General features: G+C 35.8%; 1 protein-coding gene and 1 long non-coding RNA gene across 3 annotated transcripts; one reads left to right on the top strand and one right to left on the bottom strand.

The window, feature by feature from the left end:
* Positions 1-226: 226 nt before the first annotated feature.
* LOC311067912 lies at positions 227-5153 on the top strand. 2 transcript variants are annotated; one of them, XR_014603300.1, is made up of 9 exons: positions 227-352; positions 1004-1051; positions 1189-1268; positions 2637-2680; positions 2859-2910; positions 3112-3200; positions 3448-3487; positions 4054-4127; positions 4478-5153. It is a non-coding gene; the product is annotated as an uncharacterized lncRNA (long non-coding RNA). The 2 variants fall into 2 exon arrangements; XR_014603301.1 differs by lacking the exon at positions 227-352 and having other exon boundaries at positions 899-1051.
* Positions 5154-8445: 3292 nt separating this feature from the next.
* On the bottom strand, positions 8446-18682 carry LOC311066964 (uncharacterized protein). Its single transcript, XM_084088458.1, has 17 exons — positions 18479-18682; positions 18266-18392; positions 18115-18174; positions 17946-18023; positions 17463-17831; positions 17281-17382; positions 16960-17192; positions 16697-16875; positions 16508-16601; positions 16052-16402; positions 15537-15654; positions 14887-14978; positions 14667-14784; positions 14412-14516; positions 12960-13124; positions 10680-10862; positions 8446-8806 (listed from the first exon to the last, which is right to left on the bottom strand). The coding sequence occupies exons 1-17, from the start codon at positions 18563-18565 to the stop codon at positions 8574-8576; spliced, it is 2694 nt and encodes an 897-aa protein (XP_083944584.1). The 5' UTR covers positions 18566-18682; the 3' UTR covers positions 8446-8573.
* Between the last annotated feature and the right edge of the window lie 477 nt (positions 18683-19159).

Raw genomic sequence — 19159 nt, 5'->3', positions numbered from 1 at the left:
AACCCTCCAGTAGCTACTGTCAGCGAGACCGAGAACCCTCCAGAAGCTACTGTCAGCGAGACAGAGAACCCTCCAGTAGCTACTGTCAGCGAGACCGAGAACCCTCCAGAAGCTACTGTCAGCGAGACCGAGAACCCTCCAGTAGCTACTGTCAGCGAGACCGAGAACCCTCCAGAAGCTACTGTCAGCGAGACCGAGAACCCTCCAGTAGCTACTGTCAGCGAGACCGAGAACCCTCCAGTAGCTACTGTCAGCGAGACCGAGAACCCTCCAGTAGCTACTGTCAGCGAGACCACAGGCTCATCAGAAGCTACAAGACCCCGGGGCCCTAAGGCAAAAAAAAGACAAAGAAGTGAAGTATATTTCCTTAATTGTCAGTAATGTCTTATTAGTGAATAATATGTGGGGCATCTCAGAACTATGTCTTTTAATACAGTACCAGTCAAAAGTTGGAACCCACATACCCATTTGAGAGAATGGGAAAGCGTGCCCAATCTTTTGACTGATACTGTACATTCTAAATGAGTCTGTAGAACCCAGTTCTGGCAGGTCACGTTAGACAAGCTCGCATCAGCTGATCCACGTCTACCTATAGGAATACAACGCCTATCACTGAATACATATATACGCTCCTCCAGTATTATTAACAGCTATTGCGTTTCCCAGGAGCTATTTACTCTCCTCCATCCCCAGCTCCTCCTCTCATCAATCAGTATGTGGCATTCTGATTCCCTCTGAATGAGACTTAAATTCTCTAATAATGTTGTACATTACAAATAATTAATGATATCTGCAATACATTAATGTTGGTTATGTTCTGTTATTGCTGCTCTCCCTGCTCTTATTCATGCTAGGCTGCATGGATGCGCATGGAGTTCTTGTCCAGAGCAAAACTAAATCGCCAATCAAAACTGTATGCTAACTGTCAATCATGTTTGATGATTGTGGTCCTGACTGAAATAATGTTTAATAAAATGTGGTATGTTGTATATTCTTTATACAGATTCAGTCCAACAGAGGGTAGCCAGCAAGATGAAGCAAAAAAAAAAGTGTTAAGTAAATTTTCTCTATTTAAAATGATATGATGTATCAATTACACATTGATTCAGGGTATTTGGTAACAGTTTGGTATTGTCTATACTGGCATATTGGTATACTTATTTCAATGTTATATTGCCTATCTTTCAGATGAGTGTCCAGAATGCTGTATGAGAGTGAGGCAAAACAACTTTGAGTACTCCAAGGTTTTGAAAAGAAGAGTGAGAGAGGTTTGTCTTTCTAAAGCCATTTCAAACTGTCTTGCTTTATATCAATGTACCCTCATTCACTCATTATTAATATTTTAATCCTTTTTGATTCTACAATGAAAAAAGGCCATGTGTCCACCAAAGCGTTTTTTTCACGCGACTGCCGTATTTTTCCAATTGTTTTTAATGGGAGTGCCGTGGTTTTAAAACATGCATGGGTGTAACAAGGTGCTGAGCGTATTTTACACGCTGATATACCGAGCCTTCTGCGTTTTTTACCAGTCGCCGAGAGTTGACGAATGTTCAACTTTGGGTAAAACGCAGCGCTCATCACTGTCACTTTTTACCCAGCCGTCCAATCACAGTGGAGGAGGGGCTGGACAAATGCCACACAGACCAACTGTCACATTCTGCTTGCTCACATTTAAATTTATTGGAATTTTTAACAACACAGAAATAAAATGATCTGTGAAATGAGATACTAGTACACTTTTGTTGATATTTCATATAATATGTGATTTTAGCAGAGCGCCTAGCGTTTTCAGCTGGCTAAAAACGGTTTGGTGGACATGCGGTTTAATACTGCGTTAAAAAAATGTCTTCATTGTTTGAGCACTTGACTCTACAACTGGATGTTTGGAGAACAATAATCTGGATTTAGTGTTCATGCACTGAGCACTAATTTAACCAGAGTTTTACAAACAAGATGCATACATACTTTACAATAACAGAAAATAATTTGGCTGTACGTATTGCTCATATAATGTAGACTGCTGTCCAATCAATACTTCGGTTACCAACCAATATATGTTTAGGTAGGTCTTATGTTGGAATTTATTTAACGTTACTTGTAGTTATTAGTTGTCTGTCTGTCTGACAAATATGAAACCTACAATTGCACATTAATGTAATTTTTCAAGTAATTATTCGTCTTTGATTTTCCTTATAGCCTTCATACTTTTTTGCAAGTATTGACATGAAATAGGTCTTAAATTCTTAAAATCTTAAAAATATTTATTTACTAATTAAATGTAATTTACTTGTTGAAACTTGCAGAAACCTTGAAAACATTAATGTAAAGATAAAATAGTAGAATGAATACGTTGGTAATGTAAAGTTAACATGAATTGAAACTGTCACAATGTTTTCATGTAATTTACTAGACCACTCAGATGTATGATATTGTACTGTACCACTTTGAAACACCACCTTACAGCAATAAATGTTCTTGTTTTAATGTTATTACATGTTAATATTTTCCAACAAAGTATATTTTGAGTACTCCTGACATGACTTACTTGCTACCACCACAATTGCAAGACTTGTGCCAAGACAAACGTTGCTGGATGTTGTGTTGTGATAGTTTTTCTGTGTGTGTTTATTCTATAGGGAACAGAGGAGGTCCTTATTTGTTGGGTTCCATGCAAGACCTGGTAGGTGTACTAATGTACAGTTTATTACACACTGACACCATACACAACAGTTTAAACATTAACAATGTTAACAGTTTTTTTTAATAGTTATATTTCATAAAATGATATACCATTTTGCTAGCCTGACAGAGTTACTCAGCAAATGTAAATTTTTACTTTAAACGTTGTATCTTTACAGTGGGACCAAATGGAAGGACTCCTGGGAGCCCTCCTCCCTTCTTGAAGAATGAGTTAAGCATTTTGTTTGTTAATTTTAAAATTATAATGAATAAAATAACTACAAAGTTTTTGGCTTGTTATTCATTGTCTAAAAAACTATGCTATATACAGTTCATACAGATCTTTAGAAATAACTTAATTTAAAATATTGTATTAAATGTCAGTTTTGTATGAATAAATGTTCACTAGTTCACACTTACATATAATTTCAGGTAGCAAGGTTTAATGCCTATTTGGCGTGCTGTCCGGAGGGAGGGCTCCGAGCTCGGATTAGGCCCGAATCCAGAGTACTCCCCCCCGTGTAAGTGTTCAGAACTAGAAGTGTGGAGAAGGGGTGGTGGAGGGATGATGCAAACTGTTAATGGATCGAGGTAAAACTGTTGAGTCTATATATACCCTCTTGTTTGCTGAGTGCTATCCACTCGTGTTAATTATCTGAACGTGTTCCTCCCAAACTTAGTTAATAAAACTTAATTTATATTTATGTCTGTGAAAGATGTTATTTTTTTTCACCTGTGTTTTTCTGTATGTGTCTTGTTTGTAAACAGGATTACTTGTAACTTGATGGATGGGTGGGGCATGGTCCAGGTAGGAAACTATCAAATTTTTTATTAGGGTTTAGATTAATTAAAATGGATGTATTTGGAGACATTTGCTTTACTATATGCCCTTGATGTTCAGGTTTGTGTCCCTTTGTTCAGATGACATTGTGTGGTAAACATCATAATGGTCCTGGTTCCACACTAGGGAAGGAAGTGGAACAGTAGTTGGCATGCCATGTAATGGCAGTTTTCCACTACACAGTACCAGCTTGGCTCGGCTAGCTTTTCACTGTGTTTTCCATTGCAGCTAGTACCTCCACAATAGTCTGTATTTGGATAGAAGACCAGTAGCAGTTGTATCTTTTGATCTATTATTCATTGGCAATGCAATAATTATGCCTTCTAAGCATCAAACTGATTTAATATTGGCATAAAATTACATATAAATTTAAATACATAAAAAAGAGACCTGTTTAATATCCAAGAAACAAATGTAACTTGTTTTTAACAATATGAACATGATTAAACAGAATAACCTGAATTATCAAGTAATCAGATAACAAAAATCAAATGGTGGTTCGTACACTAATAATACGTTTCTTGTAATTTTAGACTTCTAAAGCAGATCCACTTTGGGACCTGGAAACCCTGAAAGCACCAGCTGGAAATGAGAGAGTGGGAGGATGGTAAGAAAATAATGAACATGATCTGACATGAAGAAGTTTTGTGTTTATTACGAAGTTGACCACAATGTTAATCTGCTGTAGTAATCTGTAATTAAATGCTTGTCTGTCACAATTTCACAATATCTCCAGCCAAATATTTATAGCCACTTGTATGATATCTTGGTATCGTTTACATGAAGCTGCATTTTCTTTTGACGAGTAAAGATAATGATTAAAAGGTTATTTTGATGTTGGAAATGCAGCATTGTAGACTATTTGTAGATATTTGGAATTGTCATGTTTTTTTGGGACCTTGACTGCTGTGTGATGTCATCTTTTTCTTTCTGTTTTTCCTTACAATTCCTCTACAGGTTCCTGTGACTTGATAGAGGACGCTAGATGTGGGCACAACAGTTCTATCAATCGTCTGTTTGTCTGTTGGAAAATAGTGCAATTGAATTTTACATTTCAAACCAAAGCTAATAAGTGTCTCTCTTGACTGGCATCACCAGTAGCGAAATAATAATGTTAAAAGTTTGTTAGTGAACTAAAAAGTCCTTAGCCTACTGCTTTAATAAATCACTGTAACTTTTGCATGAAGTACATTGACAGGGTATGTAATATTGCCTCTGATCTTCTTCAATTTCTTCATATTATTCTATATGTGTATGTATGCAATATCTATTCACTGTTTGTTGAACATCATCAAATGGAATTTAAACCATAGATGTTTTTCTGTTATGTTTTCCATATTGTATCATCGATAAAATCCACTTTCACTGACATCCTGTAAATCTGTGGAGAAATTTCTTCCTTTGTCTTGATGCATACATATGTTCACTACTGTAATAAACACAATTGTAATGGCCGGTTGTGTGAACCTAACAGAATACATATTTAAAAAAATAAATTAAAGAAAGTAGACTTATAATTTTATTCAGCAAGGATACATTACATTAATTAAAAGTGACAGTAAAGACATTTACAATGCTACAAAAGCTTTCTGTTAAATAATATAAAATAATTATTTTAAACTTTCCATTCATCAAATAAACAAAAATTAAATGTATCATGCTTACTATAGTTTTTATTTCTCACAAGTTCATGACTCATGCAAAAGCACTTAGGCCTATAGTGTAGCCTATTTTACTGTGGTTCATACGTATGTGCACTAATAAACACCATTGTGATGGCATTGCCTGCTATGAAAGTACCATTTGGACACCTAATTGACTTATTCTCTATAATGCAGATGCTCACAAGTAGGCTACATGAATTGTGCAAAAACACTTAGCAAACACTTTAGTGCAAAAACACTTAAATGGTGCATATTTTACTTGTGTGGTGCGTACACTACTGTAAAGACAATTGTTAAGACAATTATAAAGACAATTGTGATGGCATTGCCTGTTGAGTGAACTACACTACAGTTTACCGTAGTAAAAACTAAACAGTAGGCTACACTTTATCAGGGTTCTGTAGTATTCATTAACAAAGTGTTGTAATACAGTTAGGCCTACTACAATTTACTAAAGTAAGTTTCACATCCAAAAGTAAATGCAAACTACAAACATGTTTACCCAAATAGCATTATTCATATCACATTAATCCTACACTGTTAACAACATGCTAACTGCTAATTTCTAAGTAAGGGGGCAGTTTAGTAAAGCCATGGCCAAACAAACGTTTTAAAACTCCGGCTGCAGTAAAACCTTTTTATATTATGTGCATAGATGGTTTTATAACCCTATATTTAACCCCTAATTTGCTAAGACAACGAGAGTGGTGCTGCTGATGTTTTTATAAAGCTGCTCCAAAATATTAACTAACATCTTTACTTTTTCTCAACATAGATCTATAAATACAGTGTAAGTATGACTTCGGTTTTAGGCTACTATAGGTTTGATATATTCCGTAGATGTATCTTTTTACAACCCTATTCACAGCAATACTTTGGTAACTGGAAGAACTACAAATATGGCGCTAATTTGTGTCAAGCTGGAAGGTGCTGCTATAGGAAATTGTAGTTTTAAATAAATATAGCTTATTACTTAAAATTGAAAGTAATAAATACTGAATTAAGAGTACAATTAGGCGGGATTTAAGTGGATGTAATCGCATTTGTGTGATAATATTTTATATAACTGCTAAATAGGTGAGAATCAATTTTGACCATAATTGACTGCACCCCATTTTAGTGACTCTATCCTTAAGAGTATAGTCACATAGCTAAAGAGCTCTCTATAACAATTGGTCCGATGTATTTCGCCCCTTCTGTATTTTGAATGACAAGGCTTAACACCCTGCTGAAAAATCCAGCTAAAACCAGCCTAAGACAGTTGGCTGGTCTAAGCTGGTTTAAACTGGAAGTAGCTATAGCAGATTGGTTTTAGAGGGGTTTTGAACATTTTTTAGCTGGTCTTAGCTGGTTTTAGCTGGTCAGGCTAAAACCAGCTAGGCCAGGCTGGAAAAAAGCTAGGCCAGGCTGGGAGACCAGCCATGGCTAGCTGGATTTTTCAGCAGGGCATGCACTGAGGTCAAGGTTCAGAGGTCAATATTCCAAAGCAGGAGCCATTTCCAATCTTCATACTGGCATATATTATTCTCTAATCCTACGTCAAGGCTTTAATTTCAACATTTCATGGACACAGCTTTTTCCCAGGGATAGTTTCAGTGAAACCTTTGGAAGCCCAACCTCCAGCCTCCAACCTCACAGGCATCCCATCACAATTGTGTTTATTACAGTAGTGCACATATGCATGTACCATGTACCACACCCAATTAAAATATGCACTATTTAAGTGTTTTTGTATGAGTCATGAACTTGTCAGCATGGGGTCAACCCTATGTTCCCACATTTCTAAGAATTTTTTTTTTCTTGTTACGAAGAATTTAGAAAATTAGGCCCTATGTTTCCACAGTCTTATGTTCCCACAGCCCTATGATCCCACAGTCTCGTTTATACTGGGTTTAGGGTTAGGGTTAAAGAAAATCAACCTTGGAAATGATGGAACATAGGGCTGTGGGAACATAGACACGCTCCCGTGAGCATCTGCATTGACTTATCAAATGACTCTCTTTACTAATCAAAAAGAGAGTAATCAAATTAGGTGTCCAAATGTTACGTTCACAGGAAGTTCGCTCAACAGGCAATGTCCCTATTTGATCATCTAAGCCAGTATATGTGGGGTTTCCTCAGGCTTAACCCTAACCCTAACCTTCTCTGGTTTCCCTACAACAGTCCAAAAACATGCATCATAGTTCAATTGGAGACATAAACTGTCATTAGGTGTGAATGTGACCCCTGTTATAGACTGGCCAATCATCCAGGGTATTTCTCTACATGTGGCCCAAGATGTTGGGGAAGGCAAACCAGCCTCTGAAGTCTCATGCCTCTAAAGAGGATTAGTGGTCTGGAGAATGAGTGGATGGATTATATTGACAACTTAAAGTGATAGGTCATAAAGAAATTGTTTATTTCTTTTCTTAAACAGAGTAGATTTTTTTTCTCCCCATATTATTAAAGTCAAAGGGGGCTATCAACTGCTTGGTACGCAGAATCTTCAACATATCTTCTCTTATGTTTAACAGAAAAAAAACTCAACAACTTGAGGGTGAGTAAATGATGATAGAAGTTTCATTTTTGGGTGAATTATACTTTTAAGCAGTTTAAGAAACCTGATTTGAAGTGTAGTGTGTATATATTTGGCTAAAGGGCATTTAAGGGTGAGGAGAAAACATCATCCTGCACAAACATTCAATACAAAGCAATTTAAACTATGTGACCAGATTCACTAGAATGGATCATGTTTTAGTGTGGTTAATTTTGATTAACTTATATAATTTATAAAATAGTCTGTTGAGGGAATATATTTTTCACAATTAGATTACAGGTTTTTTTTTTTTTAGAACAGCTAAAAATAAAAATTAACATTACCCTTAGCATGGTTATAAGGAGCCACTAATGGTCTAACCTGTAAATGTATCCTTACTGGAAGAAATGCTATAGAAATCCTTTCAGATATTCTAAGAGATGACAGAAAATTTACATTTTCAATATACGGTAAGTAAATGAAGTTATTTAAGTTATTTTTTTTAAACTGATAGGGTTTTATGATTTAGAATAATATAAAATGCATCATATAACCAATGCAAACAAGTAATTGTTAACTAAGCTATTACTTTATTGTAGTTGTTATCAGCAAATAATGCATATGGATGATCCTACTAAAGGAAATTTTGCTAAAATAAATGAACAAACAGGCAAACAAAAATGTCATAATAGAGCATGCCCTGGGACTGTTTAGGCCTATTTTAAACAAAAAGAGTGAGTCAAACATTTCTTTAACTTTTTAATCCATGCAATAGTGCTTTTTGAACCAGTCTTTACTCCAGAAGTGCAATCTACAATGTTGTACATTTTTATGCAGATAAAAAAAATTAAATACATTGGAAATCTCTGGAAAATCAGAAATGTGGATCTACGCTGTCTTCGTCAGCTGATTCGTAGGAATCTGTAGACATGCTTTCATAGTCGCCACAGTCATCTTCTTCAAGGACATCCAAACTATCCCATCCAGTCACTAATCGGTGATATGCTTCCTTCACCCTTTGTTTTTCAGTCTTCAGATCATGCAGCTGCTTTCGAAGAAGACAGAGCAAGCCACAATATGCATCCTCTGACAGTCCTGATGGATAGGCTAAAAAAAAAAAAAAAAAATAGGCATTATAAATATAGGTAATATAGGTAACATGAAACCAGGGGTGGATCTACAGGGTGGCAGCTGCCACCCATGGGATAAAGCCTTGCCACCCATGTTGCCACCCCATTTATAAGTCAGATAATATTTCTTAAAGGTGCATTATACGATCCCGGTTGGTATAACCTCTTGTTGATATTTGAAATTATCATCAAACAAAACGGACGCTAACTAGCCCCTCCCTTCTCCTCATACTTTCCCCGAACCCCACCCCCACATCATTCTAGTCAGTTATTGACTGGAACAGTCTGTTATGTTTACTGCTTACGGGTCGAACTGTTTTTGCTCAGTTTGTTTGAGCTGCTTTTGTGGAGAATAGGCTGTCTGCAGAGACCTCGTTTCTCTACAGTGTGTTCAGGAGACAGCCAGCTAGCGGATCGTGAGATGTTGTTTGCTGTAGGTGAAAAAAAATGTTTTGGCCTAAAAGACGCCTGACATCACTGATAGCACCTTTAAGTATATTTTATGTTCATAGCCTACGTTGAAGACCAAGGAGACCCGCACCAAACAGAAATCGCCGATTTAGAATCCCCTCCCCTTCACAATGGTTTCACCCATCATCAGCACAGCAGTGACCCCTGCGAAATTTTACAGTCTGCAGTACGCAGTGTCTCCATTGACGGTATATAATAAGTGTCTCGGAAAAGAGAGGCTGATAAGCAGTTAGCAGTGAGTTTAGAGGTAAGTTTTACACCAAGTTGAAAAAGTCCATAAGCAGACAGTTAAGTAACCCTGCAACAACCACATTGTTACGTTATTTACATACGCAATACTTTCAAATTTTTCTATGATTGTCAGGTCTCTCAGATAAGGGTCTAACAACGTTAGTCTAGCTCTTTGGGTGTTAAACTAATTAACATTAAAAATAATGTTTGATTAAAAAGGTACTTTACTGAGTCTTTATGGAATTAGAGGGAAATGTTTGAACGTCATGGTTATCATTGCAACAATCCTGCATTATAATATTGTTTCAATCCAGATAACCTAAATCTACAGACCCTTTCCAAAAATTTGAATATCGTGGAAAAAGTTCATTTATTTCAGGAATAAAATGTGAAACTAATATATAGACTCATTGCATGCAAAATGAGATAGCCTATTTCAAGCCTTTTTTGTTGTAATTTTGATGAAACCTTTATTTGTTGTGATTTTGATGAAGCTTGTTAATTAATGATTACAGCTTGTGAAAACAACAAAATCGAAATGTCAGAAAATGATAATATTGCATGAAATCACACAGTAGTTACACAGTAATCTCATGCTCATTGAACCAAGTTTTGGTTAATTTGGCAGTGTGGGCAGGTGCAAGTCCTGCTGGAAAATGAACTCAGCATCTGCATAAAGCTTTTCTGCTGAAGGAAGCATAAAGCGTTCTAAATGTCCTGGAAGACGGCTGCGTTGACTGGTCATAAATCTAATCCTGATTTTGTGGTTTTCACAAGCTGTAAGCCATAATCATCAAAATTATAACAAATAAAGGCTTGGAATATCTCACTTTGCATGCAATGAGTCTATAATATTAGTTTCACATTTTAAGTTGAATTCCTGAAATAAATTAACTTTTTTTTAATTTTTTGGAAAGGGTCTGTATTGATGGCTTATGTTTTATGACAAACGATAGTTTGCCTCAGGTAGATTAACAAGACGACCCTAGGTTGCATTTTGGCGAGAGTTACCTTTTAAGAAGCAACTTAGCGATGTATATCAATACACTAAATTTGACATGCCTGTCAAAATTCTTAAGTAAACTCCAGTGAGAGGTAAAATATTTATAATTTAATAATCAATGATTTCTGAGAAAACAAACACTTACTCTTAGTAGTGAGGCCATCTGACAACGCATCAGTCTGATCGTTTAGATCTTTGACACGTCTGCAGATGTGATCCCAGTGTCTCTTCATCTCCTCCACAAGTATAGCCTCTTCTTCCTCAAGTCTCTGTACTTGCATCAGCTTGTCAAATACCTTTTTTTTCATGGCCAGAGAAGCATCACCAACTGAAAATGAAAATGAACTTGATATGTAACAAAAAATAAAAGGTATGATACAAGTTTTTGGACGTTTATCAATTAAATAAATTGTTTACATAAATTAAAAGATTTAATCACGTCAATATAAACATTTCTTGATAATCTACTCACCCCAATGCCAACCAAAATGTTCATTGCTCTATTTCTTAAGTTTTTTTAATAAAACATTTCAGGATTTTTCTCCCCATGATGGACTTCAACTAACCAGGGAAAACACAGACCAACTTCTGGCAAATGTAGATTTGCTCTGCAAGTTAGTCTGGCCAAGAGTCCATTTAAGATCATTTCTAATCTTTCCAAATCTTGGCAATAATCTCAAAAGTTGAGGTGGCTTTACACAATGATGATCGCTCTGATTGGTTTTAGGTCTATCCAATTACCCCCAGCGACATCCGTTGGTGAAGCGCAACAACTTTGAAATGCGTTATTATATTAAAATTGCAAACACATGAGGACAGTCTCAATGAAAGACCCACGACTGACAGAGGAACGTGCTATTACATTTCTCTCCTAAATGGTAGGAGATTAAATTAGATTTAATGGAGCATTTTAACTGTGACAAGATGATTGACAGGGCAGTTTATGTGACAGGATGTATATGAAAGATCCGTCCAATAAAGATAACAAAGTAGTATGTCCCAAAGCTTGCCTACTCTTTTGCTACACATTCAAAAGTAAATACCTTTTATTCACAAAAAGAGTAAGTAGGCAAATTGGGACGCAGCATATGGCTTTACACAATGACGATCGCTCCGATTGGTTTTTGGTCTATTCAATTGCGCCCAGAGGCATTTGAGCAACGTCTGTTTGTGTTCTTTGAAAATGAGTTGTTAATGAAGCTTTTCCAGACCCTATCTCAGTTACGACTGAGAAGGGTCTGGTTTTAACCAGGCTAGACTTCAACCACAACCAACATATTGAAGTCTAAATCAATGCAGTTTCAAAGGGCTCTACACAATAGGGTCTTTATCTAGCATTTATATACTCTTTAACCACAGTTGTTCATCTTGTGATGGTCTGCCAGGCATCCGGTTCAAAAAGGCAGGGAAGGGGCGAAAAATTCCATCTCATTCTCCTCCAAATTCAAAATTGTTGTCGGACATCTTTGATTTAGTTTATTATTACCATTTAAAAAAAAAAAAACTCTTGTGACATTTCCAACATGCCGACGTAATTTCCGGCACATCGCAGACCAGCACAAGATGAACAATTGTAGTTCAAGTATATCAATGTATATATATATTTTTTAGAAAATGACCAATCGTTTAGCTAGATAAGACCCTATTCCTCAGCTGAGATTAGGGCTGGGCGATATGGACCACAACACTTCTAATATACATGCATTTGAAAAGCAGATTTCTCAAAATTTTCTCGGTTTGCTTTCAGCTTAGACATAACCAACTTTATGTAAACCTTGTGTGTATTTGAGAGTATTAGCAAAATAAGACTCGAAAGATAACTTAGTCCAATAGTAACCAGGCGCTGTTAAATAGGCTTCAGTGCATGTGCGCTTCAGGTGTTCGTGCTCAGTAAAGCGCATGTTAGAACAGCCCATCAGCAGTGAATGACACGTTTAACTGGGAAGGCTTTAAAGCACATGGAAATAATGAACTTTTGTGAACTCACTAAACTGCAGTGTCCCGTTCCTCTGCGTTAACATTCGATGCAAGTATGTGTCGCGCTGTACCCTAGGCTGTTGAGATGCACTCTACATAAGCAGTCAGCAGCTTGCTTGGAGCAATGATCACAGTGCAAATTTGAACTATATCGAGATATATGCGATATGGTCGAATTTTGTATCGTATTTTAAAATATATCGATATATTTTATATATCGATATATTGACCAGCCCTATAGCTGATATTCTACAAAGCCCTTTGAAACTGCATTGATTTTGACATCAACATATTGGTTGCAGTTGAAGTCCATTGTGTTGAGAAAAATCCTGAAATGTTTTCCTAAAAAAAATAATATATATTTTACACTGAAGAAAGAGAGACATTGACATATTGGATGGCACTGAAGGGAGTAAATTATCAGGAAACTAATCATTTATGGTCATACCCATTTCCCATGGCCAGATAGGCGTTTCTGCAGCAAGCAAGTCATCTGCAGAATTCAAAGCTTTGGTACTTGTTGGAAGAGAATTGTACTTGGATATTGCATCGGATAACTTCTTCTTCTCTTCGACAATCCTCCGTCGGACTTTGTGCCGCTGCTTGTTGCGATCTGGGTTATATAAAAAAAGGTGATTAAAACAGCCCATTTAAAAGAATTTAGGATTATCCAAATAAGAAACAACAGATTAGGGGTATGACGAGACACCTATCTCACGAGATGAGACGCAATGGGTTCACAAGAACGAGGAAAGATTTTTGCACAATATTTTATTCAAATCCTCAATGGTCAGGCCAAATCATGACTTGAAAAATTTGAATTGTTTTACTGATAATCTTCTAATGAATGTCATTTCAGTACTACTTCATTGGAGTATGAATTATCAAATGCTTACAGACAATTATATACAAGCACTTTAAAAGGTTTTGCCAAACTCAACTGACTGGTTTTTCTCCTATATTATTTAAGTCTCTTCAGACCTTACTGTACATGAAAACATAAAAATAAAAACAGCATAACTAATAATAAAAATAAAATTTTCTTAGTCTTATTAAAGGAATAGTTCACCTCAAAATCAAAAACTGTGTCATCATTTACTCACCCTCAAGTTGTTTTAAACCTGTATGAATTTCTTTCTTCTGCTGAACACAAAGAAAGATATTTTGAAGAATGCCGGTAACCAGACAGTTCATGGACCCCATTGACTTCCATAGTAGGAAAAAAAATACTATGGGAAGTCAATGGGACCCAAGTTACCAACATTATTCAAAATATCGTTGTGTTCAGCAGAAGAAAAATTCATACAGGTTTGAAACAACTTGAGGGTCAGTAAATGATGACACAATTTAAAAAAAAAAAATTTCAACTATAATCCAAGTACTCTCTCAGTTTTGAAGTGCAAACAAACCAAAAACAGAGACCAGAGTCACAGTACAGAGATATAAGTTTGATATTAGGTTATTGTATGCAGCTTAAATTGCACACATTAGAAAGAGCTCTTGTTTTATTTTCACTTTCAAATTCACGATTGCGCGTACTATGTACCCGGAGCAGCGGTGCTGAACACGACGTGTTCTACAATACAATACATGCAGGCTCTTTTATGCAACAAATCCGTCGCAATCTTCACGCAATCAGTGAAATGTGATTCCTGTTACACTATTAGCAACTGCAACTCATGTTGGATGAGCAGAGCAGACTTTACAATAGTTTACAATGGTTATATTTATTTTTTTAACAGCAAAACATCAGTGGAGGCATGTAATGGGAATGTAACTGTGACATTCTATGCTAATTTCATCTTGTCACATTTTAGTCTTGTCACATTTTAGTCAAGCAAGATATTGTAGCAAGAGATCTCGACACACCCCTACAGCATATATAGAGCATTTTATTTACCTGTTAGCCGATACAAATCTCTCTTTTTCTGCTGAATGCCTAAATACAACCCTTCAATCTGATGCTGCAACCCCACTGGATCGTCGGTTCTACTGCCATCGGGAACTGTTTAAAATAGCATATCAGATTACTGAATCAGGACATTAAGCAAGAAAAGTATTTTAAGATTTTACTTCAAATAAATTATTAAAAACTATGATATTTACTTAATATAAAAACTGTAAAAATATGAAAAACAAAAAATTGAGAATGCACCTTGAGTTGCCCATTGCTTAACATCGCACACCCATTGCTGCAGCTCTATTTTGGACTTAGCCAGGACTGCCTGAACCGCCTCGACATCTTCCTTGGCTTCCTTCATCTTTTGCCCAGTCTTAAACATAGATGAGATTAAACATTTAACTGAATATGACTGTTTAAAAATAAATTAATAGTAAATGTATGGCTTAAAACAACTGTTTTAAATGCGTGGTACCTTGATATACCGCTTAGACAAGTAAATGTGAAGGTTCTTCCTCTTTCTCTCATTCCATCCTTTAGCATGAAGGGTGATCATGTCCACTCGTGCTAAACAAAAACAAAAAACAAACACACACAAACATATATACATACATATATATATATATATATATATATATATTTTTTTTTAAATGTCTATTCACTGCACATTGATATTCCAAGATTAAAGGAATTGTCCATTTCAAAATTAAAATTCTTAAGATTCACCCTCAATTTGTATGGAAGTTGTTCACCCTCAATTTTTTATACAAGAGAACACAACATATATTTTGAAGAATGTTGGTAACCACGCAGGTGATGGACCCGATTGACTTCCATAGTAGGAAAAAAAATACTATGGAAGTCAACAGGGTCAATCAATGATGAAAAAAATATTATTTTGAATGAACTATGTGATTTACGAAAAGCTAAACAACTAATATGAGCACAAATATAAATTTAAATAATAATAATTAACTGAACAATTCCAATAGGGTCCTCACACCATTGCTGCTCAGGCCCTAAATCAGGCATCATTTTCATTTTTAAATTTGATTATGAAATTTTAGATTATTTTGTCTAAATCTATGGACTACAAAAATACAAGGCTGTGTACATGACACTTACCAGCCTTACTCATATATTTTGTTGTAAGAGCAACACGTGATAAAAAACTGTTAACTTGCTCCACTTCTTCACCAATAGTAGTGCCTGCTCCCGTTTGATTTTTACCACTCCACTGAACCTATAAAACAAACCGGCACAATTTTACAGACAAATCAAGTTTAAAGTGAAAATGAGTATGCAGAAAAAGATATTTATATATAAATATAACAAATTATAATTGTTACCTTTAACAATAATAATTAAGACCTTTAACAATTTCATGTTATTTAAAACAATCGATCAACGATTACCTTTACACAACTGCGGGTAAAAAAAAAAAAAAAATCCTGTACACGGTCAATACTTGCACAACTGTTATTAAAGTTTAGATCCCATGACCATCATGAATGTAGGTATATTACTGTGATGAAGGTCATGGGACCAAAACGTTGTTAATGGGCTATTTTGATACATGTGCAAGTACTGATAATGTGCAGGATTTTTTTTTTTTTTTATGTCATTTAAAACAGAGTTACCTCACAGCTAGTAGAGTGTCCCTTTGCGTGCATAACAGAAAGAAAAGGCTTCATCTCTGTTAACGGCTGCAGACGTGGAACTGCCTGTGCAACTTTTTGCAAATAGGGCCAATATCGGCACATAATGTCTGTGCAGAAGAATCTGCAGTTTGTTTTTGTAGCCACTTCATTTTGCAAAAACATTGGATAGGCAAATATTTCCCCCCTCTTCATGTTGAGTCCTTTAAGCAAAATGTTGTGTCTGCACACTGCCACCTCCAACCCTTCCTCATCCAATTTATTGCTTGACTTTTTTGAGGTCTCCCTGGCAGCAGACCATGTTGACTGTCCACATGTGCCTCTCCCTTTTACCTGCAAGACAGTAATAATCATAATAATAAACAACATTATCAGTAAAGATGTATAACATATATACAGTTAAACAACAAAAATACTAATAAAATGATGGAAACATACAGGGTTGGTGTTTTGCTGAATGAAATCAACAAATGCTGCCACATCTTCATCCTTGGCAATGAAAATACCTTCGTAGAAAGGCTGCTCCTCTACTCTATGTTAATTACAGTGGAACAAATTGGATTAGAGGGCCAATATACACTAAACATGTATAGAAATATTCCTTTAATATATTAGTTATGCTATTACTCTTTGGCTTTGTTAAACCGGTATAGTTTACGGTTTCCATCTGCAGACACAGCAACTGCATCTGGGACACATGCAGGGCACAAGAAATGATCGACTCCACTGAGCTTCTCTTTCTCATGACGACAATAAGTCCATTCCAAAAATGCTTTTTGGAATGTTTTGCCACAAATAGTATCAATCTAGCAGTGAAAAAAAAAAAAATTAATTAATTGGGGATAAGGAAAAGTTCATTAACAAAATTAATTGTAATTTTTTTAAAGTACCCGTCCAAATGTCCGTGACCTATTCTCTAACATGTTCACAAAGGCTTGTCTTGAGAGGCCTGGTGCAGTGACTTTGAACTGCTCAAAAGATGTAAATAGGTCAATCTGATATATAGTTTGAAATGCAGAAGAGCCTGGCCAGTAACCACTTTGGATAAGGTCCTGCAGCTCAGGTGTCCATGTTTTGTGGCATGTAATGCAGCGCCAAACAGGCAAAGAGAGGTCATAGCGACCTACAATACAGTCCAAATAAGTTAGTGACAAGCCTGAATATCAAAAATTTTGGATTGAGTAAATACTTTGGTTTTAAAGAGTACATACCATTTATGTTGATGAGATGTACTAATCGGCCAGCACTTACAGACATGTTTTGAGCCACACAACTGCAAATGTTTTGCGGTTGTTGGATGGGTAACAAACATGCTAAAGAAAAGAAAAAAAAGAACATAACTAACATATGACTTAGATTTTTAGACAACACATCTTAAAAATGTTTTACTTACCTTGCTCACATAATGTGTGTTGGCCATTGATGTTCTTTATGACATTTGATGGAGGAATAGGTTTAAAAAAAAAATCTAAAAAACACTCCCTGTTATGCAAAACAAGGTATTGGTGGGTTGACACATCACAGTTGTCGCAGTAATGTGGTTTTGGCAAACAGTCCTTGCACCTTATCGCTGCTGCATTCACTCTGCAGTGATCACAAGATACGGAAAATACCCTGTCCGAGGCAAGCGAGCAGTCCAAGAGCTTTTGTCTTGCTTCCATCCAATGGTTTTCAGACACTATTTTTCTTACTATCCAGTTGTGAGATGCAGACATACTTTTCTCTGAGATAAGTGCATCATGGAGCTGATGTAACTGTATATCTTAAAAGCCAAAAGTCATATAAAAAACAAAGTCATTATCTATTATAATTTATCAAAACACAGATAATGGTTTAAAAAAAAATCTTGACAAGATGGAAGACTTTTGTTACTTACCAATAGCACACTGTGCATTGATGCGTGTATCTGAACAATCCTCATTCATAGACTCAGAGTCAGCAGCACTTGAATTTACTAGAATATATATTTTTTTAAATCAGTAAACCCATTATTGTATTTTTTATTGTCTCTTTTATAAACTACTAAATGGACACAATCGGCTTACCAGGATCAATCAAAGTTTGGTTGCTTGTTGATGCATGGACCACTGAAGCTCTGGATTTACCTGTAACGTACCAGTGTAAAAGTGATAAGCCTCTATACGATTTTTGAAAACAGAAACATTAAGAGAAAATAAACATGATATTATCACTTACCTCCTTTTCCTTGTTTGGCTTCTCTTTTTGTATACACCAAATGACCACTTTTGTCTCTTTTTTTCCATCTGATCCTTGGAACGTCTTTCTTTTTTTTTTTAGGTCGTGATTTAAGAGCAGTATCCTCCTAGCCATAATGATATATGTTATCAGAATAAAATGCTACAAAACGAACAGTATCAATACTTACAGACATTTCAAGAGACAATTTACTTCCTGCAACTCCTGCAAATCAGACATTATTTCATCGATGTCGAGTTCAAATTCTGCAGATGGATCAGAGAAATCATTGGTGGCCATTATTACAGAATGGTTTTCAGGTTTACAGATGGTTATTTACAGGTATAGGCCTGTAAATTCACAGCCAGGCCGCGGGTCGTCTTCTTTTTTTAAATTGCAGTTGTCAAACAACTTTTAAGTGTGCATTACCGCCACCTTCTGATATGGAGTGTGGATCACATTCGCCGTTGCTCACTACTCTATAAATAAATAAATAAATATATAACCCCATAAATATCTAAAGCATTTACGATGCTGATCGTAGCCTGATCAGTCTGTGAATGTTCAATGTAAGACTATTTATATTTGCTTACATTCACTGATAACAAAAATAATAAAACGTTATCAATTAGCCTAAATGTGATTAGTCCCCTCTATATGTAGCCTATATGTTAAATTCAAAAGAATATGTATGTATATAATATAGATATGATTATGGGGTCAACGTACTATTTTTTTTTACCAGGGTTAATTGAAGCTCAGCTGGGTGTCCTCATGCTTACTAACGTTAACTTGCTGTAGTACGTTTCACGGAGTAGTCTACATAAAACAATCACCTGACTGAAACGTAGCCTTGACTACATATCGTAAGGTTCTGGCAAAACTTGTTAAAGC

The sequence above is a fragment of the Abramis brama genome (genome assembly GCF_963993115.1).
Source record: "Abramis brama genome assembly, chromosome: 17".
Classification (NCBI taxonomy): domain Eukaryota; kingdom Metazoa; phylum Chordata; class Actinopteri; order Cypriniformes; family Leuciscidae; genus Abramis; species Abramis brama.
The sequence above is the reverse complement of the archived record's forward strand: the minus strand, read 5'-3'. Positions and strand labels throughout refer to the sequence as shown.